This window comes from Pseudonaja textilis, chromosome 14 (genome assembly GCF_049901715.1).
Source record: "Pseudonaja textilis isolate UNSWEBS1 chromosome 14, rPseTex1.2, whole genome shotgun sequence".
In the NCBI taxonomy this organism is placed as follows: Eukaryota; Metazoa; Chordata; class Lepidosauria; order Squamata; family Elapidae; genus Pseudonaja; species Pseudonaja textilis.
The window spans coordinates 1,073,249-1,100,173 of record NC_142003.1 but is presented as its reverse complement, the minus strand read 5'-3'; the positions used below and the strand labels follow the sequence as shown (position 1 = coordinate 1,100,173).

General features: G+C 53.0%; 1 protein-coding gene across 3 annotated transcripts in view; it reads left to right on the top strand.

Annotated features, from left to right (window-relative positions):
• LLGL1 (LLGL scribble cell polarity complex component 1) overlaps positions 1 to 26,919 on the top strand; it is a 36,149-nt gene extending 9,230 nt beyond the window's left edge. Inside the window, exons 2-23 of one of the 3 annotated variants that reach the window (XM_026704416.2) lie at positions 125 to 222; positions 8,606 to 8,687; positions 9,251 to 9,381; positions 10,249 to 10,407; positions 10,858 to 11,020; positions 11,407 to 11,542; positions 12,129 to 12,183; positions 13,301 to 13,455; positions 14,422 to 14,639; positions 14,895 to 14,962; positions 15,783 to 15,936; positions 16,281 to 16,385; positions 16,972 to 17,264; positions 17,396 to 17,549; positions 17,971 to 18,124; positions 18,334 to 18,617; positions 19,359 to 19,623; positions 21,157 to 21,271; positions 21,846 to 21,940; positions 22,693 to 22,816; positions 23,287 to 23,366; positions 24,282 to 26,919. In XM_026704416.2, coding sequence (XP_026560201.2) covers positions 125 to 222; positions 8,606 to 8,687; positions 9,251 to 9,381; positions 10,249 to 10,407; positions 10,858 to 11,020; positions 11,407 to 11,542; positions 12,129 to 12,183; positions 13,301 to 13,455; positions 14,422 to 14,639; positions 14,895 to 14,962; positions 15,783 to 15,936; positions 16,281 to 16,385; positions 16,972 to 17,264; positions 17,396 to 17,549; positions 17,971 to 18,124; positions 18,334 to 18,617; positions 19,359 to 19,623; positions 21,157 to 21,271; positions 21,846 to 21,940; positions 22,693 to 22,816; positions 23,287 to 23,365 — 3,087 coding nt within the window. In that variant the 3' untranslated portion in view covers position 23,366; positions 24,282 to 26,919. Of the gene's footprint in view, positions 1 to 124; positions 223 to 8,605; positions 8,688 to 9,250; positions 9,382 to 10,248; positions 10,408 to 10,857; positions 11,021 to 11,406; positions 11,543 to 12,128; positions 12,184 to 13,300; positions 13,456 to 14,421; positions 14,640 to 14,894; positions 14,963 to 15,782; positions 15,937 to 16,280; positions 16,386 to 16,971; positions 17,265 to 17,395; positions 17,550 to 17,970; positions 18,125 to 18,333; positions 18,618 to 19,358; positions 19,624 to 21,156; positions 21,272 to 21,845; positions 21,941 to 22,692; positions 22,817 to 23,286; positions 23,371 to 24,281 lie in introns of all 3 variants that reach the window. The other 2 variants (XM_026704417.2, XM_087912812.1) reach the window with 2 other exon arrangements.
• The last annotated feature ends 6 nt before the right edge of the window (positions 26,920 to 26,925 follow it).

The window sequence follows — 26,925 nt, the reverse complement described above, 5'->3', positions numbered from 1 at the left end:
GTGGGACCACGTTTGAGAAGCTTCTGCATTTCCTGGGGTTGCCAACCTTGGAAATCATGCCCAGCCACCTGCTTCTGCACTGATGACCCTCCGACACAACCCTTTCTTCTCTTCCTTCTTCCAGATGGTGGAGCATGGCTTCCCCAACCAGCCCAGCTCCTTGGCCTTTGACCCCAAGCTGCGCATTATGGCCATCGGAACCAAATCGGGAGCCGTCAAAATGTATCCTTCCTGGGCAGGGAGTTCTGGCAGAAGGTGAAGAGGAAGGACCCCGTGAAGCCTTCAGCAGGGTTTGGACCCCACATGGGGGTGGGGAAAGGCCCCCCCCCGTCCTTGCAGGGGGGTGGGGATGTGGGTGGGTTCTTGCTGTGTGAGGACTCTGTGCGTTGGCGCCTACGGTGGGTCTTCTGGGAGTGAAGCGTTCCATGCTGGAGCTGCCCAATTTGAGAGTCTCCAGAGATGTTGGCATTACAACTTCTAACGTGACGGGGAATTAAGGTGCGCAATTAAGGACCGCTGATTGGTTAGGAAATGGGAGCTCCCCGTGGAGGTTTGGGGATAACGGCCCCAATAAAAGTACATGTGGTCCTTGATTTTCAACCACAACAACGAAACCAAAATTCTTCTCGCTAAGCGACACATTTATGAACTTTGCCCTGTTTTATGACCTTCCTCGCCATGTTAAGTGAGTCACTGCAGTCGTTAAAATAGTTACCTGGTTGTTAAGTGAACCTGGCTTCCCTGTTGACTTTGCTTGTCAGCAAAAGGGAATCGTGTGACCCCAAGAGGGGACCCTGCGAACCGTCCTAAATGTGAACCAGTTGTCAAGGCGCCCGAATTTGGATCACGTGAACCGTGAATGGATGCTGCCACAGTTATAAGTGTCCTAAGTCACTTTTTCAGTGATGTTTTCATTTTGGTCACTGGTTGAGCTAATCTAAGTCAAGAGTTTGTGGCGTTGGGTCCTTTTTGTGAATTAGTACAGCAGGATTTTGCCGCGACTTCTGGCTGTTCTCGCGCTGGTATTGCTAGCCGCCCTGCCCTCCAGCTTCCCCTGCCCCCAAATGCAGGGCGTTTCGGGAAGAAGTTTCCAGTCGGCGAGGGAAGATTGGAGGGATTTGAGTAAGGAAGGTCCAGGGCCTCCCTTTCCGTTGGCTCCTCCTGTGACCCAGAGAGGCAGCAGTTGGGAAGTTTTCCCTGGGCCCACAATCCACCGCTGTTGCTGCGGTGGGGCTGGCGGTCGTGTGTGTGTGTGTGTGTGTGTGTGGTGGAAGAGGGGCATTGGAAGAACCATTCCGAATCTCCGCGGCTTCCATGGCCTATTTTCAGGCTGCAGCTTTGGCATGCCTGCCTAGCGATGCCGCGTCTCCATGGAGTTGGCAGCCTCTGAGTACACACACTACGCGGGAGACGGCCGTTCTCTCCGGCCTTGCGTTCTCCTCCCGGTCTTCTCTTGCAGGTTGCTCCTCTTTGATCTTCCCTCTCCTCCCCCGCTTTTCCCAGGGGTCGGGGGGGGCATCTGTGCGCTCGGAGCAGTGGCCAGCCAGTGGGGACACCCTGCTCCGTCCCCCATTTTTATCCATTATGAAGTCCTTTCCCCCCTCGCTGAAATAGGAAAGCCTTAGACTGGATGTTAAAAAATCTGCATTGAAGGGAGCAGCTGGAGGGTGGGAATTGGACAGCCTCCCCACCGTGTTGAGTTTTAAATAAACGGCATAAAGAGGCCGGTTGGGATTTCTCCGGAGTCATGGCTGGGTAACCCCTGTTTCTTGAATAAGCCAGCATGGGCTGGCTCCGTAGATTGGGATCCCTGCTTACAAGGAGTTTTCAGCCTGGACTAAGATAAGACCAGGGCAGAAATGTTTTAAGGGGTGGTGGCGGTACCTGAATCACATCAGCAACCGGAATTTGTTGGGGGCCAGGGGAATTTTAAATCCCAACGCCCGTTGCATGGATATATTTGAGGATTGCATCTTGTTCCGCCCCCCATCGCGGGTTAGAGTGTTTCCCCCCCAGTTGCTTTTCGTGTTTTTCATGCTTCCACACACCCCTTGTTAGCCTGACAAAAAATTTTCAACCTAGACTAAATGTTAAAGGCAACTTTTGAAGCAATCTATCACTAAGTGTGGTCTCTTAGGATTCTCGGTGAATGTATTTTATTTTTTTTCTTTATGCACACTGAGAGCTTATGCACCAAAGACAAATTCCTGGCGTGGCCAATCACACGTGGCCAATCGAGAAATCTATTCTATTCTATCCCATTCCAAGGAGGGCTTTGTTCTGGGGGCTCAGAGGCTGCAGCCGGTGTCTTGGAGGCGCGAATGTCTCTTTGATCTGGAAGAGAGGGAGAGTTTGCGGCTTCCCTGCCTGACTTTTAAAAACCTTGTTCTGCCCTGGGAACGCTGAGGTTGGTGTTTGCATGGAAAAGCACCGGCATCTTTGCCCAACAACTTGAGGTTTTTTTTCCTCCCCCTGTTGTGTTTGGAGATTAAAGTTGGCGTTTGGGGCATCTAAGTTGGGCTAGTTTTTCTCAGTCCTTCTGCCATCGGCCCCTTCTTCTTTGCAGCCTTTCCATCCAGCGTCTGTAGTGCGTTGGGAGCCTGGCTTGGTGGCTGGACAGGACATGTGCAGCTTAGCAAGACGATGGAGGAAGTGGCCAAAGAACAGAGGATCCAGTCCCTTTTTGGGTGTGGAGCGGGGTGGAATCTCAGCAGGGCTGGTTGGAAACAGCTAAAAACAGGCCCTTTTTGTCCAGCAGTGTCTGTTTGGGTTCTCCCTGTGGCCCTTTGGCAAAGCGGGGGAATACTGGAGTCACATCCACCCCTCAAGAAAATGAGGTGCCAAACTATGCCAAGATGGGCTCCTGGCACCCTTGGCAAAGGCAAAGGCACCCAGTTCGGTGGTAGTGCAGTAAATTGCCAGGGCTTTTCCAAGGGCTTTGGGGGGAACAGATGAAGGGGTGGCAGGAGAGGCAGAAGGAATCGGAGTTGGTGAAAATACTCTCTTGGGTTCTGTGCCCTCTGGGGCTTCCCTTGGGGCAGGAGGGGCAGGGGGCATTGTGCTTTCTGCACTGACCAGCCCAGACCCCCCCCCATTATTTTCTCTCCCCCTCCCGCAATGGCAGAATGGGCAGGGTTGGTGCCAGTTCTCCAAACACAGCCGCCCCCTCCTCTCTTCCTCCTCTTCCTCCTCCTGGGGGGAATTGGAGAGGAGGGGGCTGGATCCGCAGGGGCCTGGGCTGCTTCTCCACATTTGAATGGCTGAATGAATTCCGGGGTCACTTCCCAAGAAACTGGGGCAGAAAACCACGCGGCGGTTTGGCTTCCCCTTCCAACGGCGGCCTGGGCTTTGTGTCCCTTTGTCTGCCGATTCCTGCTGCCCTCCTCCGGGGGCGGGGGCAGGAGGGGGAAAGGGGGTGGCCTGGTCCTGCTTCCTCCATCTCCTCCGAAGGGCCCCTTCCTCATTTTGGGGAGGAGGGGGGCAGAAATACCCCGTTATGGGAACGGCCGGAGTTCGCATTGAGGTCTTGCAACCAGCTCCCCTAAAAGGCAGATGGGTCAGTTCTGGAAGGCTCCAGAAGCTTCTAGATTATTTCAAGGGAAGGGGCAGAAACCCCGAGGGCCCCCCCATGAGGATCCAGACTTGTTTCTGGCTCTACTGGGGTAACTTCTTCTTCTTCTCCCCAAGTGGCAAAACCTAATTCCTGCCCAATCCATACGGCCCTGGAGAAACGGGGACAGTCTCTAGCGTCTGCAACGCCCTGTCTTTGCCCACCAGGACACCCCAGGCAGTTCCGGGGGGGCTGGGGGCATTTCTTAAAAGTTGAGGGGGCTCAGGGGTGCCGTTGCCTTTGGCTGCTTCTCAGGGTCAGTCACGGGTGCGGTTCTCCTTCCTGGCTTGGCTGGCCGCTGCCGAACTGGGGCGTGGGCTGTTTTCTCCGTTGATGCAAAGATCTTTCTGTCCCGGGGAAGCTGCGAGGCTGGCTTGGTGCATCCGAACTCTGGCAGACCTCAGGTCTACCCTGGGGATGGTTTAAGGGGGCTGCCAGGACCCCACCCTGGTCTTTGCCTTCTCCAGGCAAGGGAGCCCCAAATGACTCATGCGCAAGAGGCCAGAGATGTGGCTCTTCGGGAGACGCGACTGGTGTGTTTGGGTCACACCCAGGATCTCCCCTTCCGCCCTCTTTCCTCCTCCTCCTCCTCCTCCTCCTGCCAGCCCTTAATTGGCAGGAGGCTCTTGGGAGGAGAATATTTGCAGCTTGAAATGAGGGGTCCTTGGTGCCCGCTGAGCTTGCTGGTTTTCTTGCAGACGTTTCACTGCCAAACTAGGTAACTTCATCAGTGCTGGCAAGGAGTGGGGTTTGTTCTCCGTTTATATCAAGGACCTGTATAGAGCACGAGTCAAAAAGAGGGCTGTGAAAATATCTACAGACCCCTCAACTTCTTCCCTCAAAACGACGCGCACATAACTACACACAAGGACAGTTTTTCCCCAAACGCCATCCCTCTGTGAAACAAACAATTCCCTCAACACAGTCCGACTGTTTACAAAGTCTGCACTACTATCACTATTCATTTTCTCATCATTCCTCATCGCCCATCCCCTCCCACTTGTGACTGTGGGACTGTAATTTTGTCGCTTGTATCCGTACGATCTATATGGACTGTTTCCTAGTATGATTTGATTGCTTATTGTTCCCTATGACTATCATTAAGTGTTGCACCTGATGATTATTGATGAATGTATCTTTTCTTTTATGTACACTGAGAGCATTTGCACCAAAGAGAAATTCCTTGTGTGTCCAATCACACTTGGCCAATAAAAGAATTCTCTTCTCTTCTCTTCTCTTCTCTTCTCTTCTCTTCTCTTCTCTTCTCTTCTCTTCTCTTCTCTTCTCTTCTCTTCCCTTCCCTTCCCTTCCCTTCCCTTCCCTTCCCTTCCCTTCCCTTTTCTTTTCCCTATCCCTATCCCTATCCCTATCCTAGAGAGGCTTGCCCTGCCAGTGGGGCGGGGGGTGGTCTTAGAAGTTGCTTGGAAGGTTCTTCGCTTGCCCGCTTTGCCAGGGAGGCCCGGGTGAGCCAGTCTCATGGATCCCCTTTGCAGGGTTTAAGGACTTGCAGCCTCGAACAGCCTCGGGTCCGTTTTTGTCTCCTCGGTTTGAGCAGATGGTGCTTATTCTTAGAGCTCGTCTGAGAATAGTCCTCGGCAAAGCGCTGCTTTGCTCCGCTTGGCGAAGGGGGGAAGGGCTGGTTTGCTTTCCAGCCAGAGCTGCTGCTTGTGACGGTGCTGGGGCCCTGTGTGGCAAGGGCAGGGCATCGGGGGCTTCTTGGTGGAGGCTGGTGAGCCCCCAATGTTTTGCCTGGTGGCGTTTGGGGGGGCCAACCTAACCTCCAAAGCACCAGAAGGCAAGACGAGAAACAACGGATGGAGAAGCAGCCCTGGAATTCAGGAGAAACTTCCGAACACTTGAGACAATTAATCAGCGGAACGACTGGCCTCCAGAAGTTGTGGAAGAGATTGGACAGCACTTGTCTGAAATCTCTGGAGTTTCCTGCCTGAGCGGGGGGCTGGACTAGAGGACCTCCAAGGCCCCTTCCAGCTCCATTCTGATGGATTGAAATGAAGGGTAATTGTAGATGAACTCGGTGGGAGGTGCTGGATCTGGACTTCACCTTCCCAGCAGTGGAGAAGGGTCTCCTCTGAAAAAGGGAGAAGAATTCGACCTTCTTTGACTGCTGGGGGGGGGAGGGACCGACCAGGGAAGGGCTTTTCCTTCAGGCCTCCCTCCCCCAGCAGCTCCTGCCTGGGGAAGTGGGCTCCCGTTGCAATGTGCCAGGCCGAAAGGGAAGGAAGGAAGTGAGCACTCCTGTGTTCTGCAGAAGCCCCTCGGCCTGGCACCGCTTTGGAGGCTCTGAAGTCATGGAGGAGGGAAGGGGGGGGGGGTCTTGTACAGAGCCTGTGGCGTGAGGGTGCAGCTGGGGCTGCGGCTCAGGCGCCCCCAACAAGCCACTACCGGGCCGTGGGCTGTTGGGAACGGAGCCACGGAAGCGACAGGTAAGCAGGTGCATGCAGCTCCCATTGCACGAGCAGCGGGGATGTGTGCCCACCACTTGTGCAAGTGGAGTTGTGACCACCCGTTCACCTGCGACTCCTGTGGATCCATGCCCTCCCCCGCCAGTCCACAAAGCCGGAAAGGTTGGGGATCTGCCGTGGTTGAAAGAGGGGACTATCCAGGGTCTTGGAAGCAAAGAAACCCAAGCGAAGCCCTGCCCTTCGGCTTCCCATTTTCCCAGGGCCCAGTTGGAGGGTGCCAATGCCCCATCCGAGCCCCCCTGCCCCCCAATTCTGAATTCCTTCCTGCTGCCCCTCCAGCTGCCATCTCCTGCTTTCTCTCTTCTCAGCTGGCTGGGATTTCACTCCGTGCGTCTCTCTCAGTTTGTGGTGTAGGATTTGCTCCTTTTCCAGAGGAAGGGTCTGTCGCTCCTGGTGTTACCCCCCCTCCCCAAATCCACCTGCAGGGAGAACCCTTGGCCCACCCTTTGCCATTCAGCGTGGAGCTTTGCTTCCCAACAGTTTATTTATTTCATTTTTGTCAATTGCTTACAAGATAATAGGTATAAAAACATAGTTATGAATACATGAGATGGGTACATATAAGAAAAATAAAAAGAAACCATAGGACAGGGATGGTAGGCGTGAAATGGTGCCCTTATGCAGGCCCCCTATAGACCTCTTAGGAAAGGGGTGAGGTCAATAGTAGACAGTCTAAGGTTAAAGTCTTGGGGGTTTGGGGAAGAAACCACAGAGTCAGGTAGAGGATTCCAGACATTGACCACTCTGTTATTGTGAAGTCGTATTTGGTGCAGTTAACCTTGAGCTTGTATCTATTGTGTCCTCTTGTATTGAGTCAACCGTTTAACCTTCCCCTTGGAGAATATGGTTGGTCCAAGATGCACCCCTCCAACCCCAAAAGTTGATCCTTCCCCCCCCACCGCCCCGGGTTTTCCCCATAGCTCAATTGTGGCTTGGATTGTGTGCACCACCACAACCCAAGCCAAGCATGCCCTCTCTCTTCACCCAATTTCTTTGAAAAGTAGGTCATGCATCAGCGTGGTAAACAAAGCCCAGCCCCGTAGTTTGTGCCTGGGGGGGAAAGGAGGCTGCAGAGGGAAGCGAGGGGGGGAAGGACCCCCCATGTGTGCCGAAATCAGATTCCCTTTAAGCCAGCAGTAAGCCGAGAAGTCGACCTTAAGGAAAAACCTCCCTTCTTCTGCGACGGGCTCCAGTTCTTTTATAAATAAAGCCAGCTGGGTCTGTTTGCTCCATCAGTTTCTTCGAATAGTTTTTGCTGGCTTATATATATATATATTTGTTTTAAGTAGAAATGGTTTGGGCTTTGCAAGGCAGAGAGGCGTGCTGGGTGAAAATCCAATGACCTCTTTTTTATTTTCCTCCTCCTCTTCTTGGCAGCTTCATTCAAAGATGAAGCGATGGTGTCATTTCCTCCCTTCGTGTAAACACTGCACGTTTTGGAGAATCCCCAGCCAGGCCAGAAAAGATGCTGAGTCTCTCTCTTTTTTTATTAAGGGAAAAAAATATATATATGTGGCGTTTGGAAGGCTTTCCAACCTGTAGAATTGCAGTCGAAACACAGGCGCCTTGTGGGCGTGCATGACCTAGTTTGAGGAGCTTGTGCAAAGCCAGGGGCGTCCAACCTTATCAGCTTTTAAGACTTGTGAACTTCAAAGAGAATCTGACAAACCCCCGGAAGAAAAGATGTTTCTGTTTCTGTTCTCGAGAAAACCTCCACGCTCAAGAGTAGGCTACCCTGCATACCTTTCAGTGCCCTAAAAACAGCTCTTAGTGCTTGTTGTGGTTCATTGGCAGCCTGTACAGATGGTAGCGGAATCAGACAGTGGGGAAGAACGGGGACCAGTCAGGGGGTCTGGGGAGGATGGACGAGGGTCCTGCATCCAATGCAGGGATGGGGCCAGGACCATCTGGGAGTGGGGTGCTGCCTCTGGAGCCTCCAGAGTCTGGAAGCAGCGAGGCAGAGGAGCAAGGGGAGCCTGGTCCCAGTGCGCGTGTGCGCAGAGCTGCTAGAAGGCGAGAGCAGCTGAGACAAAAGAGGCAACTCGGGAGTAAGGCTGGGAGGGGATTGGCCCTCCCCTAAGGGATAAAGGACAGGCAAAGGCAGAGAAACCTTTGCAGAAAGCAAAGTTGTTCGTTTGGTTCCATTCGGTTGGGTTTTTTTTTCTAGTTCACTTCTGTTATTGGCAGCACTTCACAGGAAAGAAAGGTGGGTGCTTATCTTGAGGGACTGTTTGAGATTCATTGCCGGCTGGGAATGAAAATAATTCCCAGCATTGCAATAAAACCAGACTTGTTTTTAAAATAAGCGTGTGCGTAATTACGGTCTTGGAAGCCTTGGTCATAACTCTGCTCGTGCGTTGCACCCACCGGCTCTCATCAAAGCTTCCCGCTGTCCACGGCTGGAAATGTTCAGCTTGAGAGGTTTCTCATGACTGCAGAGATGGTGCAGGCTGGGTTGAAGTGCCTCCTTTTCCCTTGGCGAGACTCTTCCTTGACTCCGGGCCTCCTTCAGCTACGGTGCTCCTGGGGTGGAGTTCACGGGGCTGCACAAAGAGACGGCAACTGTCACTCAGATGCACTTCCTACCTGGACAGGTAAAAAAATTAAATTAAATTAAAGACTTGGGTTTTGCTTGGTGGGTTAAGTTGCATTGACCCTTGAGGGCCTTGTGTGTGTGTGGCTGCTTAGACTGGGCCTCCGAATCAGAGTTCAGAAAGTGGGTGTAATCGTGTTAGCAGCTGTTTGAATTATTTAATGTGTTAATTTATTCATGTATTCAATTTCCACAGCTGCCCAACCTAACTAAGTGACTCTGGGAGGCTTACAACTGTAAAATTATAAGACAATTTGAAACATTAAAACAATAAACACCCCGTGAAATAAATAAATGGTAATAGAGGTGCTCCAAGGTTGGATTTAGTAACCTGGGAGATGGGTGAGTTCTAGTCCTGTCTTTGTGCCAGGCCAGCCCACCTCACAGGGTGGTGGTTATGGGGGAAAAGAGAAGGAATAGCTGGATATATTCGTCACCTTGAGTTATTTGTAAAAATAATAAAGGCAGGATAGGAACCAGTGGTGAGGCAGTAGGAGGGGGCTCTCTGGAGGCTTGGCAGTGCCCTTGAGAATGCCTTAAAAGCCCCCTTCCCCACTCCTGCAGGGCCTCCTGCTTTCCCTTCTGGATGACAACACGCTGCACCTGTGGGACATTTACCAGAAAGACGGCTACTCCCACCTGGAGGAGACAAGGAGCTTCATCCTCCCCGGACGGCCAGGGTTCGACAACGCTAAGTACTCATGGCTTCTGCCCCCCTCCTTCCTTCCTTCCTTCCTTCCTTCCTTCCTTCCTTCCTTCCTTCCTTCCTTCCTTCCTTCCTTCCTTCCTTCCTTCCTTCCTTCCTTCCTTCCTTCCTGGTTGGGGGTGCCAGGGACCCTCAGCAAAAGGGCGAGGGAGTATTCAGCCCCAACCACCTCCTACCCGCTTTCTGGTCCCTTCTTGGCTCTCTCTGCAGGAGAGGGAGGGAAGTCCAGCTGGATGGACAAGGCAGAGCCCCAAAGGAGGCTGTGGGGTGGGGGGGTGGGGATCTATGGGGCAAAAGGTTCTTTCTGCTCCAAATTTTGCAAGGAGGGGGGGGGAGAGGAAAGCGCAGCTGAGGGTGGGGCTGCAGGAAGAAGATGCTACCCTGATCTTCCACCACTTTGTGCCCGGGCATTGCTGGCACAATGACACACCTGGGTGAGGGGATGCGTTGAGAGGGGCAGCTTTTCCTTGCAAATCACCTTTGGGGTGCTGGTTCCCCATCTGTGCAACGAGGATCTAGCAGTTTCACTGGGTTTTGTTGGGGTGAGAATGTCCACTCGGGTGGGGGTAGGTGCCACAGTCTGGGACGAGCGTTTGGCAGAATGGGTTCTTCTGGGTTCTGTTTGGAAGGGCCAAGTTGCCAGAAGTAGCTCGGAGCCTCGATCGATCTTTCCATGGAGCTCACGCTGTAGGGAAGTGCCAGAGACATCACAGAATCCATCAGTGGCGCACCCTCCGCTGCAAAGCTGCCCAACTAACCGGAATCGCTTCCCCAAATGATTCTGGAAATGGCTGGCCAGAGGATCCAGCTGCCAGGACAGTCCCGGTTACAGGGGGGTCCTCTTTCTTCCGCACAGTTCTCCTCCCAGCATCACCCGGGTGACGGTGATCCTCCTGGGCTCCACCTGCAGCATTGCGTACCTTGGCACGGAAGGGGGTGGCATCTACTTCCTGGGGCTTCCGGGTCTAGCGGTGCTGGAGGACAACACCCTGTACCAAGACGAAGTCCTGCAGAGGTGAGCGGCTCTGAAGAAAGCCAGGGCTTGAGGTCAGCGGGCCTGGGTCCACCTGGGCGGGGAGATGGGCAGGCGGGAGAACATGACCAGTGGGTGAAGAACCGGTCAACTGTTCAAGTCATGAGATGCTAGAACAAGAAGAGCTCAGGGCATGTCAGAGACCTTCCAGAAGGCTGGTGGTGGTGTCGGGTCAGAACGTCTAACGGATGTCCTTCAGGTATGGTGGGTCAGTCGTAGAAAGACACATGTGCCTCTGCGTTTCTTCATGGTTTTGGACCCTGCCAGCATGAAGGGTCTTCATGGTGTGAGGTCCTTTTCCCAGAGGGCTCTTCTGTCCTCGCTGCTGATGCGCACAGTGAGGCCCCTCGTGTCGCTCAGGATTCCAGGATTCCTCCTGAATTCCTTGGGAAGGGAGGCCCCAGGTGAAGCATCTTTCTCTCACCTTCCTAGCGTGCCTGAGGACTACCGGTGTGGGAAGGCCCTTGGGCCGGTGGAGTCTCTTCAGGAACATCCTCAAGACTCGGCCAAAATCCTCATCGGGTACAGCAGAGGCCTGATGGTCCTGTGGGACAGAAGCTCAAGAGAAGTTCACCATCTTTTCTTGGGCAACCAGGTAGGTGGCTTGGCTGGGTTGGACGGAGTCTTCCTCACGCCGGATTCCCAGCTGCCTCTCTCTTTGCGGGAAGTTTTCCAAAGTTAGGTGGAACAGAGCGAAGGAATCTCCCCTGCCAGCCAAGGAGCTGAAACAGGCCGTTAGTGGGGGGGTAGCGGGAGTTAAAGGGAACGGTGGGAAGGGCCTTCACAGATTACCCACGATTAGAAGCCGATCCCCTCGGGTAACCAGGCTTAAAAGTCTGCAGGGGCTCGAGGGACCCACTAGGGGGTTCTCGAAATGTCTTGTAGCCAAGCATCCTTGACTGGCGGGTCTCCTTTCAGCCTCTTTCTCTCCCCTGTGCCCAAGGCTTGATGGCTTAGCTTGGGTCTGCGGCTTTTTTGCAGCAACTGGAAAGTGTCAGCTGGGAGCGGAGTGGCCGGACGCTGGTCAGTTCTCACAGCGATGGGGGCTACGCCTTGTGGTCGATGGCAATCGGTTCGCCCAAGACCCTGCAGCCCACAACTTCCACCGTCCCTTATGGTGAGGCTCACCTGGGGTCCCTTGGAGGAGGAGGAGGAGGAGGGGGGTTGGATCTGGAGGCCTTGATCTCTTGTCCCAAAGCCCAGAAGGTCAGCCTACCTACAGGTCACCAAGCAGAGGGAGGATCTCAGGCCTGGAGAAACTGAGGGCCAACATTTAACCATTGTGGAAGCTAAATTGTGCCCGCTGGACAGAGATTTCCACTGCCCTCCAAAGCTCCTCGTTTCTCCCCTGCTCCTTCGACTCAGTGAATGTAAGGATCTCGTTGATGGTCCAGAGCGATCCTGGGCTCAGCATGGCTACTGTTCCACATAGAGAAATTTTCTCCGCTCTGCTCCCCACTGATTTCAGCACAAACCCCTTCCAATAAGGCACCCACCCTCCTTTCTCCTCTCCCGTCTGCCAGCTGTCCACCTTCCAATTCCCCGTTGCTGGCTGGGGAATTCTGGGAATCGAACACCAGAGATCTCGACGTTGAGGAGGGACCGAAATAAGGGCTTTCCATGAGGACAAGCGCCTTTTCGAGGGGCGGGAAGTTTTCCTCGTTCCTCGGATGCCGATCAACCTCTGCCTTCTTCCCTTCCAGGTCCTTTCCCGTGTAAAGCCATCACCAAAGTCCTGTGGCAGAACTGCGACTCGGGGTGCGTTGCGTTTGGGTTGCCTCTCTCTCCCCGCCGGCTTCTCTCCTCTCCCGTCTCCGATCTTCGCTTTCCTTCCTTGTAAAATGGCCTTTCACTTCCAGGCTGTCAGCTGGTGCTCCATTCAAAATCCAAGAAAGAAATACTCAGACTCCTTTAATCAGAGAAAAGATTATCTTTTACTGGGAATCGAGTGGTAGCAACAAAAGAATTCTGCATCTGAGAAAGTGGGCGCGTAAATCACATATACAAAGCGATGGCAATGTTCCCACCCCCAATAGTTCAATTGGCTCATCCAATTAAAAGTTGTGTATAGCATCATGTGGGCATCTCCAGGTAGTGATGAGGCCTCTGTCCGCTGACCTTGACATAGTTTGATAAAGGGTTATGGCTGCGTGTAACATAGGATAGAAGCCTAAGCAAGAATCTATCCCCCACCCCCAGTTTATACAGTTCTGGTTTGTAACACCTCCAGCTCACTTCCCATAACCATATCCCCCCTCCTCCCCCCGTTACTTATGACAGCCAAAGGTGCAAAGCAAAGGGAGAAAATCTTGAAGGCTGACACAGGCAGACCTTGACTTACGGCCGGTCCCTTAGCGACCATTCGAAGTTACGATGGGCCTTCCTTGGGGCAGCGTACGATCCGGATTCTGAGTTCTGACGGTCACCCCCTCCTCCCCTCGGCCCAGCCACGTGGCAGTTTTACGGGTTTTTAACCCAAAAAGAGGTTTTCAGCAAAATGGTGCCCACAGCAATGCCATGATTTGCTTAAAGACCACAGTGTTTGTTTGACAAACGGGGGTTCACTTAACCACTTCTGCAAAGTATATATATATATACTAGGTGTGTTCGGGTCTAGATACACATATGTACCCGTGAAAATCTACGAAAACATATATGTATGTATGTATGTATATATACCATAAAATCAAATTGATCAGGCGACCAGCCCATTTTATAACCATCGTGACTTAATTAATGGCCACAATGAGCAGGCTTTGCTATGGTTGTAACTTGAGAACTGCAAATTTCTCCAGCCGTCTTGGGGGGGGGGGGCAGAACAAGGAAGCGCTGCACCCCTGAACGACTGACCTCTGCTTCCTTCTCTTCTCCGCAGGGGCCACTTCATCATCTTCAGCGGAGGGATGCCCCGGGCCAGTTATGGGGACAGGCACTGTGTGTCCATCCTGCGGGGCCAGACCTTGGTGACCCTGGACTTCACCTCGCGGGTGATTGACTTCTTCACGGTGGGCAGCCTAGAGGCAGAGGAGGGTACGTAGAGCGGCTGGCCGGGGGATTCTGGGAGTTGAAGTCCACAGGTCTTCCAAGTTTGCAAGGTTGGATGCTCCTGGTTTAAACTCTGCACTTTGGACAAGTTCCCGCCGCTCTTCGTCAAGAGCGTTTTGCAGGTTTTCAGAGGGAGACCTCTGGGGGGGTCCGTTGGCAGATGGCAGTGGAATCGGACAGTGGGGAAGAACGGGGGCCAGCCAGGGAGTCTGGAGAGGACTCGGACGAGGGTCCTGCGTCCGATGCAGAGATGGGGCCGGGACCATCTGGGAGTGGGGTGCTGACTCTGGAGCTTCCGGAGTCTGGCAGCAGCGAGGCAGAGGAATAAAGGGAGCCTGTTCCCAATGTGCGTGTGCGCAGAGCTGCTAGAAGGCGAGAGTAGCTGAAGCAGAAGGGGCAACTGGGAGTAAGCCTGGGAGGTGATCACCCCAACTGGGAGTAAGCCTGGGAGGTGATCACCCCTCCCATAAGGGATAAAAGTCAGGCCAAGATGGCGAAACCTTTGCAGGAAGCAAAGTAGTTTGATCAGTTCCGAGTCCTCCTCGAAGCTCTTTGTACTTCGGTTAGTTTTTTTCTTGTACTTCAGTTGGTTTTTTTTTCTAGTTAATTTGATACTTCTATTTTGGCAGCACTTCACGGAACTGAAAGGTGTGTGCTTAATCTTGGGGAACTGTTTAAGATTAGTTCCGGCTGGGAATGAAAACAATTCCCAGCGTTGGCAATAAAATAGGTTTTGTTTTTAAAACCAAGTTTGTGAATAATTACGGTTTACCAAGCCTGAGTCAGAACAACCTCCTCCTCCTCCTCCTCCTTTCACCAGGCTCTTTTTCTCTCCTGACTGTCAAGTTTTGTCAATTCCACACACCCCCCCGCCCTTCCTCTGACCCAACCTGGTCTCCCTGCCCTGAGAAGCCTCACTGACAGGTGGTGTGTTTTATCGGCTGGTTCCAGAATGTGACAACCCAGCCGCCTTGGTGGTTCTGGTGGAAGAAGAGTTGGTGGTGATTGATCTGCAGACGCCGGGCTGGCCCACCATCCCCGCGCCCTACCTGGCCCCTCTCCACTCCTCGGCCATCACCTGCTCCTACCACATCTCCAACGTGCCCCTCAAGTTGTGGGAAAGGATCATCTGCGCCGGCGAGCAGCAGAGCCCCCGACTTTCCTCCGTGGTGAGTTGGGGAAATGGGGCCCGTTTCCCTCCGGGGTCAAAGGGGGGGAAGGAGCCTCTCTGCCAAACCCAGAGCTTGGGGAGAGGGGGCCTGGTTGGTGGGGGAGGGGGGGCCTGGCCAGAAGCGGCCGACCCTCCCACTCCATCTTCGGCGTGGGGGGTTCTCTTAAGGTTTTGTGGTGCGTGGACCACATGGACGTGAGCCAAAGCAAGCTCTGTGTGTGTGTGTGTGTGTGTGTGTTTGTGCCCTAAACAGCCTTGGCCCATCGATGGAGGGCGGCCTCTGGCTCAGGAACCCACCCAGAGGGGGCTGCTCTTGACTGGGTAAGTGGCTATCCTCGCGGTTGCCAGCAGCTGCTGCAGAAGGTCCCTCGCAGGAGGGCGCTTGGCCAGGCGGCCGGGATGCCAGCAAAGCCCTTGAGGGTTTGGGGGAGGGGGGGGGAGCATGGTCAGGGGGTGGAGCCAAGGACCGGGTGGGGGGCAGTTTTGGGGCTAGGAAAGGCCTGCAATGGAAGGGTGGCCTGAAGTCCTGGTGGAGTCCTAGAGAGGGAGAGAAAGCGCTGTCACAGGCAGACCTCGGCTTACAAAAGTTCATTCCATGACCACTTGAAGTTACAACGGCACTGTAAAAAGGGGCTTAGGACCATTTTTCATACTTATGACGGTTTGCAGCATCCTGGGGTCACGTGATCCCCTTTGGCAACCTCCTGACAAGCCAAGTCCACAGGGAAGCCGACTCACTGAAAGACCATGTGATTAAGCTAACCACTGTGGGGATCCACTTAACAAACGTGGCGAGAAAAGTCTTAAAAACGGGCCAAAACTCACTGAACAAATGTCTCACTTAACAACATAAACGTTGGGCTCGATTATGGTCATAAGTTGAGGACTACCTACGTAATCCCGCTTGGGAGGTGTCAGGTGGAGGGTCTCTGAGTTGGCCAAGTCAGGAGAAGGCCAAGGAAGAGGCGACAATGGAGGAATGCTACTCCTGAGTGGAGAAGTGGAGACGTTGACGCTGTTGGCCGCGAGCAAAGGTTAAATTCCTCCTGCAAGTCACAAAAAGGCCCAAACGGGTTGCGGCTGTGGTGCGGTTGCCAGAACGGGCCCGGCACTCTTCCACTGCTGCCTTTCCCCTCCCCAGGCACGAAGATGGCACCGTGCGCTTCTGGGACGCTTCTGGAGTGTCCCTCAAGCCGCTCTTCAAGCTGGGCACGGCCAACATCTTCCAGATGGACTGTGACCACAACGACAGCTTGAACCAATCCTACGAGGAGGAATGGCCCCCCTTCCGGAAGGTGCTGGCAAACCCTGGGTTCAATTGCTTCCCGTTTGTGCAGGGGGAGGAGGAGAGAAGCCCCCTGGCTGCGAAATCATTGCGGGGTGGGGGGACGGTGGATGGTCCAGTCCTGGGCAGGTCTTGCTGAAGTCTTTATCACCAGTGGGCTCCTGGGAGGTGTCGTTTGGCGGCACCTGGAGGCCCATCCTTGACCCAGAAGGTCTCTGTTGATGACGATGGAATCAGAAGGTCCATCTTTGGACTCTCCACCTGCAAGGAAGGCCATGTCTGTTTTCTGTGTGCAGGATCTGACTTTGTTTTTTTCTTCCACCTCTTTGGGGACAACCTACTACCTTCATCCAGGTTGGCTGCTTTGACCCTTACAGTGACGACCCCCGGCTGGGTGTCCAGAAAATCGCCTTGTGCAAATACACGGCTAAGATGGTGGTTGCTGGCACGGCAGGGCAGGTAACAGTTGTGGTGCATCTGGTTTTTTTTGGGGGGGGGGGTTCCACCACAATCCAGCCTTTTCTGTTCAGAAACCCGTAGCTCCTTCTTCACCATCCTGAGTGCCGCTAGTGGCCTTCTCCAGTCAGATGGAGAAGACTTTGAGATAATAGAAGAGAGAAATCACAGAACGGAGGTAGTGGTTGAAGTTTGGGAGAAGATGGAGAAGTTACTTGATGGAGCTTTGTGGGTACTTGGTGGAGGTACTATCAGAAGAAGAGAAGAAAGTGCGATGGAGTTATTTAAGGGTGAACAAGATCTGTGATGCCTCAGAAATTAGGCACAAGAAGAGAGAACGGTGGAGTTGCTTGAAGTATCGGAGCTTACAAGGAGTCTTAAGGGTCATAGCCATTGAATCATAGGACTGAAAGGACCCTTGGAGGTCGTCTAGTCCAACCCCCTGTCCGAGGGAGGAGTCTTAATCCTGGAAAGAGAACTTGAGTTGTGTCAATGTGTGAATATAATTATGTTCAGGTTCACAAATCTTGGTCAACTCCAGAATGAATCGGCGTCCAGGACTTATCTGGGGTTCTTCTCTCTTTGGCAGGTGCTGGTGATGGAGTTTAACGATGAGAAGTCCGAACACATGGTCAACATCGCTGTGGTGGACCTACTCCAAGACCGCGAAGGCTTCACGTGGAAGGGGCACGACCGGCTGCCCCCCAAGAATGGCGCCCTCTCCTTCGCCCCTGGCTTCCAGCCCAGCGTCCTCCTGCAGTGCCTGCCCCCCGCAGCTGTCACGGCTGTCACCCTGCACTCGGAATGGAACCTGGTGGCCTTTGGAACCAGCCACGGCTTTGGCCTCTATGACTACTACCGCCGGAACCCTGTGCTGGCCAGGTAGAGAGACCTCTGCCAGGGGCGCATCTTTGGGACTCCAGAAAAGGAGTCGACACCCCCTTCAGATTCGTGTCCGCAGCTGAAGGCCTGCTGATTGTGACGGTTGGTGACGGGGTGTTCCCTTTTGACAGGTGCACCCTGCACCCCAACGATTCTCTCGCAATGGAGGGCCCCCTCTCGCGGGTGAAGTCCCTGAAAAAGTCCCTGCGCCAGTCCTTCCGCAGGATCCGCAAGAGCCGCGTGTCGGGCAAGAAGAGAGTCACGGCCAGTAGCCCCTCAAGTAAGGTAAGCAGAAGGAGAAGAAAGGGTGGAGGGAGGCTGGCTGGGGAATTCTGGGAGTTGAAGTCCACCTATCCTCCAACCAGCTGAGGTTGAGAAACGCTGCTGTACAACCTTAAAGTTTAGAAAGGTCAGTATGGACGTCTGTGGTGGACCATCTTCTCTCCTCTACTATTTGGGGGGTTTCTCCATTTAACCTTCCTCGGGAAGTTTTGGAGAAGGTGAAGTTAACTTTTTCCCCCACCCCAAATTCCACGGAGGGAAGAGGGATGGACACTGTACTCGGCTCAACTGAAGGACTAGCCATCATTTGAAGGAAGAAGGAAACGGAGGAGGCCTTTTCGTGGACAGAGAACTTGGTCTCCTGTCCTAGAGGGTGGCCTGGATCCGGGCCTTGCCTCACCTGCTCCTTCTCTTACCCCACCAGGTACAGGAAGCCAATGCCCACCTCGCTGAGCAACCTGGTCCCCACGAGGTGGAGATGGCCCCCGTCCAGCGGCGGATCGAGCCTCGTTCAGCGGACGATTCACTGTCCGGGGTTGTGCGTTGCCTCTATTTTGCGGATACCTTCCTCCGAGATGGTAAGGGAGGGACCCCGATGGAAGGCGGTGACCCCCCCCAAGGGAAAAGTGTCCTCCATGAAGTAGCTAGTGTAGACGGAGGGAGACGTGGCCCAATTTAGACTCCCGAGCAGAGTCCCAGGGGTGGGAACTGTGGTGCCTTGCTTGCAGAGAGGCTGGGGAGGGGGACACAGGGCAGCCCCTCAGTGTCTCCTCCTGTCTTTCCGCAGCTGCACATCATGGACCCACCATGTGGGCCGGCACCAACTCGGGCTCGGTCTTTGCCTACGCCATGGAGGTCCCTTCCCAGGAGAAGTTTTCAGAGCGCTCGGTGGAGGCGGTCTTGGGCAAGGAAATCCAGCTCATGCACCGGGCCCCGGTGGTCTCGATTGCCGTCCTGGACGGCCGGGGGAACCCGCTGCCGGAACCCTACGAGGTCTCCCGGGACCTGGCCAAGGCCCCCGACATGCAGGGCAGCCACTCGGTGCTCATCGCTTCCGAAGAGCAGTTCAAGGTAACTCCCGGGCGAGGCGGGGAGGGGGGGAACGTCTAGATGTTCTCGGTGGAGTCTCGTTGTCTTGTGTTGCATCTCAGTAGCCTTGCCGTGCTTTCTTACTGTGACAATAGAGTGTAAAAGGGCTCTGCAAGGGACTGGCCATTCAGAGGAAGCATTTCCCTCCCTCTGAACTGGCTTTTTTCTGCTATAGGGAGTCCTCGAGTTACAAACACAGAATTGGGACCAGAACTTCCGTCGCTAAGCAAGGCAGTTTATTAAGCGAGTCACACCTGATATTATGGCCCCCTTTTTTGGCTGGGGTTTTTAAGCAAATCGTAGCACTTGTTAAGTGAATCACGTGGTCATGAGCCAAAGATGGCTGGGAAGGTCTCGTGACCTTGGAATTCTGCAACATGCGCAGTGCATGCCAGTTGCCAAGCATCCAGGTTTTGATCATGTGACTGTTAAGGATGCCATGACGGTCATCGGTCACTTTTTTCAGTGCTGTTGTAATTTCAAACGGCCACTAAATGAATCCTAGTCCAAGGACTACCTGCGTTGTAGAATAATTTCCTTCTCTGCTGAACCGATTATCCAGATCAGGGGTCCCCAAACTTGGCCACTTTAAGACTTGTGGACGTGGCCAAGTTTGGAGACTTCTGGCGCAGATCAATGTGGCCACTGGTCATCATGGCCAACGTCCAAGAAGAAGCAACTTAAATCCGCCCTCCTCTTCCTCCTCCTCTCCCCGGATTGCAGGTCTTCACCCTCCCCAAAGTCAGCGCCAAAACCAAATTCAAGCTGACGGCCCACGAGGGCTGCCGCGTCCGTAAAGTGGGCCTGATGAGTTTTGCCAGCGCCACTTGTGACGACTATTCGGAGAATGGGCTGGCCTGCCTCACCAACCTGGGCGACCTCCACGTCTTCACGGTGCCCAGCCTGAGGCCGCAGGTCCACTACGACTGCATCCGGAAGGAGGACATCAGCGGCATTGCCTCCTGCGTCTTCACCAAGTACGGCCAAGGTGAGCCGGGGGTGGCAGGTGCCCTGGGAGGTGGATGGGGCTAAGGGGCGAACGCCTGAAGGCCTTGAGGCACCTGGGCACAGCCGTTCAGCTTCAACCAGACGGTTTTTGTGGGTCGCTTTTTTAAAACGTCTGAAAATGTTTTTTGACGGCAGCAAGAATTGTATTTACACAACTGTGATGACCCAAAGGGGCGTGGCACAAAGGCAACACAGTCAAATAAGCAAGAAAAGTCCCTTTGATGCCTCCAACTTTGCCCCCAATGTCCAGGTTACCTTCGGCTGGAGCAAAACTCTCCCAGGAACAGCCTTTAAGTGGAGGAAATTCAGTCCGAAAACAAAGTACATACAAACTGTAAATAAAAATCCACATAAACCATGTTGCAGTAATTAACTTGTCAGGACAGGACAGAAGGAATTGCAGACTTGAAAGGCCAACAAAACACACACAGCTGGGAAGACATCAGGAACCCAGATAAGCCTCAACAATACCAGATAAATTCATGATTTGCTCCCAACAACTTGCTGTGCGCAGCTTCCCTTTTTACACACTGTGTTCCCAGCTGCAGCTAATGAAGGGAATCGGGGCCCTTTCCTTCCCCCTAAGCCACGCAACCCACGTTGCTCCCTTCTCCGTTCCTCCCTGCGTGCCCTAGGATGAAGAGGGGGTCTTCCTGGGTCTGGGTCTTCCTCCTCCCTCTCCCTTGCTCTCTCTCTCTCCCCTGTTCTACCTAGCCGGACTGTGCCCTTCCACCATTTCCTCCACAGCCACCGGAGCCACACTCCCACTCCCTGACAGCGGCTCCCCCTCCCACTCCAAATCAGATTCTGACAGGGGCATGACGCAACGTTGGAAGAATGAGGAAATTCCTTCAGATGAAAATATAATCAAAAAAATATTAGACACTGCAGAAGTGGATGGGTTAACTGTTTATTCAATACTTACATATGTTAGAAAAAAAAAAAAAAAGTATCTGAAATGACAGGCAGAGCAAGACGGAGATGCCCAGAGGATTGACAATGGCGCTTTGGGGGGAGATTCCAAGTGCAGCTCATTCAGAGGTGGAAATGTCTACCTCCAGGTGTGCTGGTGGCTTTAAGCTTATTTATTGATCCAATTTCTTCACTGAAGTGGTTGACAAATGACATAATAAAGGAAGATCGAAACACGTCTTAAAAGCACAGGTAAAACTCAAGTGACGAACAAGGCTAAAATTTTACAAGGTACAAGTAAGAATTAAAAAACTGTGAAGAATTGATTTCAAAAACCCTGCAAGGCTCCGATGAACAAGGCAAATCCTCTTGCGATGCTGGCCGTCATTGAAGGAGGACCAGATGGGCTGCTGCAGGGAGAGAAGTGAACCAGCAGCCAAACTGAGCCTCCTTGGCTGGAAGAAGTTTATCTCTCTGGATCAGGGGCTGCCAGATGCAAAGTGGGTGGGGGAAGAGGTCATTCCCAGACTTTTGAGTTGCTGGGAATATTTGTGGGCAGAGAGACCTGCAAGCGGGAATCTCTTTTATCTTCCTTTTGCAGGCTTCTATCTGATCTCTCCGTCAGAATTCGAACGCTTCTCCTTGAGCACTAGAAGCATCACCGAGCCACTGTGTGTGCTGGAGACAAGCCGCACCCACGACAGCCTTTCTCCGGGGTGAGGGAACCCGCCTGGCATCGCTGGGCCTCTCGGGGGTTTGGTGCAGAAGGATCTCTGCCAAGGCAAAGCGCTGGCAAGGTTAAACCCCAAAGGTTGCACAGCCGGCTAGCTTGAAACCAGAGCCCCATTTCTCACTATTCACGAGCAGGCGGTACCCCCAAAACAGCTTTGCACTTAATAACTGAACTCAAAGAAACAGGGCTAGGAGATGGCTGGGCTTCGAAGTCAAGCTGTAACTGGATGCATTTTGTGTAAGATTGGGAAAAAACAACAACCCAGGTGGGATGGGGGCTTGATTTGCCATCTGTCTCACTTTGTGACGGCTGCAGTCCACACCCGGAAGGCAATTCTGCTGGATGTGGGGTGGGAGCCATCCAGGTTAGGACCACAAAACAGGGAGAGGTTTAAAGCCTGCCGCGCCCCACCTCACAGCTTCAAGCAGGGAAATGCACAAGGTCCAAAAAGCGGAATGGTGGCCGTGATGCGGGGATCGCAACCCCGCCCACTTTGTTAGGTGTGTCACATTGCGAGAAATGCATTCCATGGCGGCTCTTTCCTTCTTTTATTACAGAAATAACTTCACAGCAACACCAAAACTAAGCCAGGCCAACGGGACGCATGTTTTACAAGGATCAGAGGCTAATCATTCCCCTGCAAGCAACGATCGTAAGGAAAACACCTTTCCAGATATTTGGGCAGACTGGCAAGTCATCTGGTGTGAGACTTCCATGGCATTGGGGTCCAAGTTGTTTGCAGGAGTGTGTGTGAGTGTGTGTGTGTGTGTGTTTCAAAGCTGGTTCAGCCTTAGTTGGGCAGTCTGAAGTCTCTGCAAACTCTTGGTTTTGTCATAGCTTCCGATAAAATGAAATCTTGGCCTATTTATTTGTCTCAATGAAAGAATCTCTGTGGCTGAGGGCTGAACTGTGGAGTTCTTGGTACCCCCTAAAGCAGAGGTCCCCAAACTTGGCAACTTTAACACTTGTGGACTTCAACTCCCAGAATTCTCCAGTCAGCAGAGCTGGGAGTTGAAGTCCACAAGTCTTAAAGTTGCCAAGTTTTGGGGGGTCCCTGCCCTAAAGTTTGCTTGCAGATGTTTCATTCCCTGCCTGGCTGACCTTGAATGTTGGTCTGCCTCCCTGAGAAAAATGACTCTACAGTTTTGCATGTTTTGAAGATAATTTCAGGAAGCCTTGAAGGAAATTCCAGGACTCTCTTGATAAAATAAAAGGGGTTTGTTTTTCCTTCCCTTTGCCCCGGAAATATCCTTTAGTTTGCATTCATGGCATTCAGAAAGTTTTGAGGGAAGTTTTATAATGGATCCAATCCCAAAGATTGAAGCGTTTTAAAGACAGAGAAGGCTAAATTTGAATTCTGGATGTTTGTGGCAACATTGCAAAGTTCTGCTTTTCTACTTTCAGGGTCTCCTGAAGATCACCCAGCATTGTTTGCCTCAACGCCGGTTGACTCCCCCGACAGCAGCATCGACACCCCCTTAAATACCACGGGAGACATTACAGTCGAAGAAGTGAAGGATTACTTGGCGTAAGTCTCTGTCCTTGGGTGGCAACCTGGAGGTAAAAACATGCCTGCCATCTCTGCAGAGGACCAGCTAGTCTAGAGGCAACCTTTGCAGAGTTGGAAGGGACCTGTTCAGAGTATTGCAGCGTAAATCCAGCGCCAGAAAAGTAAACAAAGATGGCTGAGGCTTCATTTAACTTCTTTATAAACCTAAAGTAAATTTTACAATACCAGTTGTAGATTTCTCTCTGCTCTCTGCTCTTTCTCTCTCTCTGCTCTTCTCTGCACTCTTCCCAACATCTTTTTTATGCTGTGGAGACCAAAATGGGATGCAAGAGTCCAAGGGTAGTCTCTTACCAAGGTGGCTTCACGTGATCTTGATTAGTTCCCTCTGTTAATGCAACCTAGGCCTGCGCTGGCCTTGTCTGAATGCCCCTTGGAAATGGGCCGTTCTGCTCTGGCCCGTCCCGTCTTGATCCCCTTTCTCATTCCAGGCCCTCCGAGGAAGCTGGGAGGAACCTGCGGAACATCAGTGAGGAGGAGGCCAGATCTCCAGGGATCCTCATTCAATGAGGCAGGTCCAGGGAAAATGGCTCTTCCTTTTTAAAAACAAAACGAGGGAGGGGCTCCGCTCGTTCTCAGGACCGCCTGGGCAAGTTCTGAGGGAGGCCAAGAGGGCATTGGGGCAGCCCCGGCTGGGAGCCCAGGCTGCAGAAAAGAAAGGAACTCCCTCTGGCAGGTAGTCCTCGATTCACAACAGCTCATTTAGTGACCGTTGGAAGCAGAGGTTTCCAAACTTGGCCACATGAAGACTTGTGGATGTCAAGTCCCAGCTGCGCTGGCTGAGGAATTCTGGGAGTTGACGTCCACAAGTCTCAATGTGGCCAAGTTTGGGGACCCCGGTTTTACCGCGTCGCTGAAAAAAGGACCGTTTTTCACCCAACCGTCGCCGCCTCCCCCCTGGTCATGTGATCAACATTTGGGCGCTTGGCAACTGGCATGTACTGATGACGGTTGCCGTGTCCCAAGGTTCCCCTTGGGGACCTCCTGACGAGCGAAGTCGACGGGAAACCCCGACTCGCTTAGCAACCGTGTCACTTAGTGAAGAAGTGCAAGGGATTCGCTCGGCAACTGTGGCAAGAAAGATGGTAAAATGGGGCAGAACTCGCTCAAGGAATGTCTCGCTTAGCGATGGACGTTCGGGGCTCAGTCTGGTCATAAGTCGAGGGCAACCTGTATTGCCATGTGGAATGAGATAGGAAAAGAAATAAAAGGCGCAGTGTCTTTTTCCAGGGCAGCCGGGAAGGAAAGAGAAAAGATGGAGAGAGGGCTGGGTTTGGCGAGGGAGAGGGAGGGGAGGGGAGGAGAGGGAGGGGAGGGAGTGGGAGACAGAGAGGAGAAGGAGGAAGAGTGGGAGAGGGAGAGGGAGGGAGAGGGAGAGACTGTGTTCTGTCCAACCTGTCTTAAGGTGCGACCGCTTCCTTCGCAGGGACCCTGCGCCGTCCTACGCGATGCTTGGAGCTTCGGGGCCGAGACTTCTCGCTGCCTTTGCAAGGGGCTTCGGGTCCTCCCTCTCCAGAGGACCCCAGACTCTTCCCTGCCTCCTTTCTCTTTTCTTTTTTTACAAGGACAGAAAGAGCGGTGATCTTTTTCGGTGACCTTTTTCTAACTCTTGGCCCGGAAGCGGACAGGCGGCATCTCTTCCTGGGTACCTCTCTCCAAGTTTGCATTTTTGATAGATGATGAGATATATATATATATATATATATATATATATATATATATATATATATATATATATATATATGTAAAAAAGGAAAAGAGAAAAAAACAAAACAGAAAAACGTGCCAACGTCCTGGAGGGAACCACTTTCGGAGCGTCTGCTGCTCTTCCATTGCACAGAGACTTGGGGGGACTTTGATAAGCGTTTTCTTTGGGGACAAAAGCCTCTTTGGGGATGACTGGGCTGAGGTCTCCCCCCCCCCTCCTCCCCCCCCACTAAGAAAGGGATTGGGGTCTTTTGGCCCAGCGGGGCCTCCGGTGGGGGACAAGGAGCTTTTGATGGACAGAAGACGGAGGGAGGGGACTTGGCTGCGATGCAACGCTGGGCGGTTCCTCCCCCTGCCTCCTGCTGGACGCGGGAGGGGCTGCCCAGGCTGGGATTCTCCTTGGAACATCCTTGGTCCTCTTCAGAACTCTCCGTTATCGTTGGGCCGACCTCCCTGGGAAAAGTTGTCCTGGATCCAACGACCAATGAAGTATTTTCTGCTCTCTGGCGGGAACTTTTTGAGGCCAAGAGCGGATTTGAGGAAAGCGTTTGGTGACACTGATGGAAAGCAACCTTCTCTTCCACCGTCATTCCTTCTCCTTCACTATCATTCCTCCTCCCCCTTCTCCCTCCCTCCCGTCCTCTTAATTTGGAGGGAACGGTTGAAGACTATTTCCCCCCATTTCTTCGTTACACAAGATTTCTAATGGGGAGCGTTTACCCGAGCACAAAGCCGATTCTGTGAAATAGGAAGCCACGGGGCTGCACAAGGAAATGATAGCGGTCCAAGAAACACTACGATACCTTTCTGATGTCGTTCACTTTTCTCCCATTATTTGAATGTTCAGAACGAGGGGTGAGAAATTCCAAGTCCTTCTATTCACTCCCCCCTCCCCCGAGAATTGGATGGGCAAAGCAGGAGCAAACCCCTCACCTCCTTCCTAACTGTCTGTGGGCCCAATTTGACTTAAAAGAGTTTTGTAGATTTGGGGTTAATTTAGCAATGCCAAAAGTAGCTTCCTCTTTTGGTTCTGAGGTTCCAGTTTCCTGGGGGTTTTTTTTGGAGGGGGGGGTGTTGGGGAGGGAAAGTTAACTGGGTTTGGTACAGAGCTGATGTCTCTCTCTTCATCCCAGGAGATGATAGGATGGTAAATAAGGGCGGTTTCTGTTTCTGCTTTCCTCCCCACTTGGTCTTTCAACCCGAGGAGGGGGCTCCCCGAGTCTAGGAAATGAAGAGTTTTCGCTGAGCTCAGGATGGGGTTTTGGTCTGGATGCCCTGAAGAATGCGGGGTCTCCTCCATTGAGCGCAGGAAGCAAAAGCCTTGGGACCCCTTGGTGGGCTTGCCTTCTCTTTATCTGGCCAGCTCTTAGGAATCTCGGGGTACAGGTCCCCTGACCTCCAGCTTCCCCCCGTTAGAAATCCCGGCTTTGGCTGCCTGTGCCGAATTTGGCTGAGCCAGCTCCAGTTTGGCCTGATGATCCCAATTTCTGCAGCGGCTGCCGACCCTCACCAGTCCGAGGCACGCTGCATGCCGCCCCAAAGGTCTTCGTGGGGTTTTTTGGGGTGGGATGGGGGGTGTCTTTCCTGCCTTAGAAAACCTCTTGCTGGGATTTTTTGCAAGCCACCGAAAGGACTTTGCAAGAATGAGCTGCGTGCGCCACTGTGCAAAAGCTGCAGTGTTTTGGCGTAGGTTGCGGAGACCTTGTCTCCAAAATACGGGGCTTTGGCCCACCGGTCAGTGCTCCCCCCCCCTCTCCCCACTGCCGCCCAGCATCACGGACCCCTTTCTCTGGGGCGGGGGTGGGTTTTTGCCTGCTTCACCTCCATGTTTCCCCGCTGAGGTGGGAGAACTTCTAGTGCCAAAAAGATGAGCCTGTCGCAGGACCTCAAGCTCCGTTTTCTGCTCGGAAGGATTCCTTTTTCTCACGGCTGCTGCTTTTGTGCCAAGAAAACTCCCCTGGAGGGTGGATAAGATGGCGGGGAAGCTAAGAAGTGGGGACCAAAACCTTCAGAAATAAATCCCCCCTTTTTGATGTACGTGAGAATTGGGCTCCCCAGCTTTTTTTGGGACCTTTGAAAGTCCACTTGGGTGGAAAGGTACGATTCGATCCTTGCTCTGTGTGTGTGTGAGAGAGTGCCTGACGGGTGTCTGTGTGGGTGTCTGGACGTGTGCCATTGTGAGTCTGTTTTTTTTTTTGTGGTAGCCACGGAGGGGGGGAGGGGGCTAGTTTTCCTGTAGAACGTCCTCTTCGGATTCCACCCCCCCCCCTTTTTTTTGGTCCAGAGAATGGATTTAGCATTGTTTAGTAATTAATGCAGGTTTTTAATAAAGGAAGAATAAAGCATTTACTATCTAATGCAGC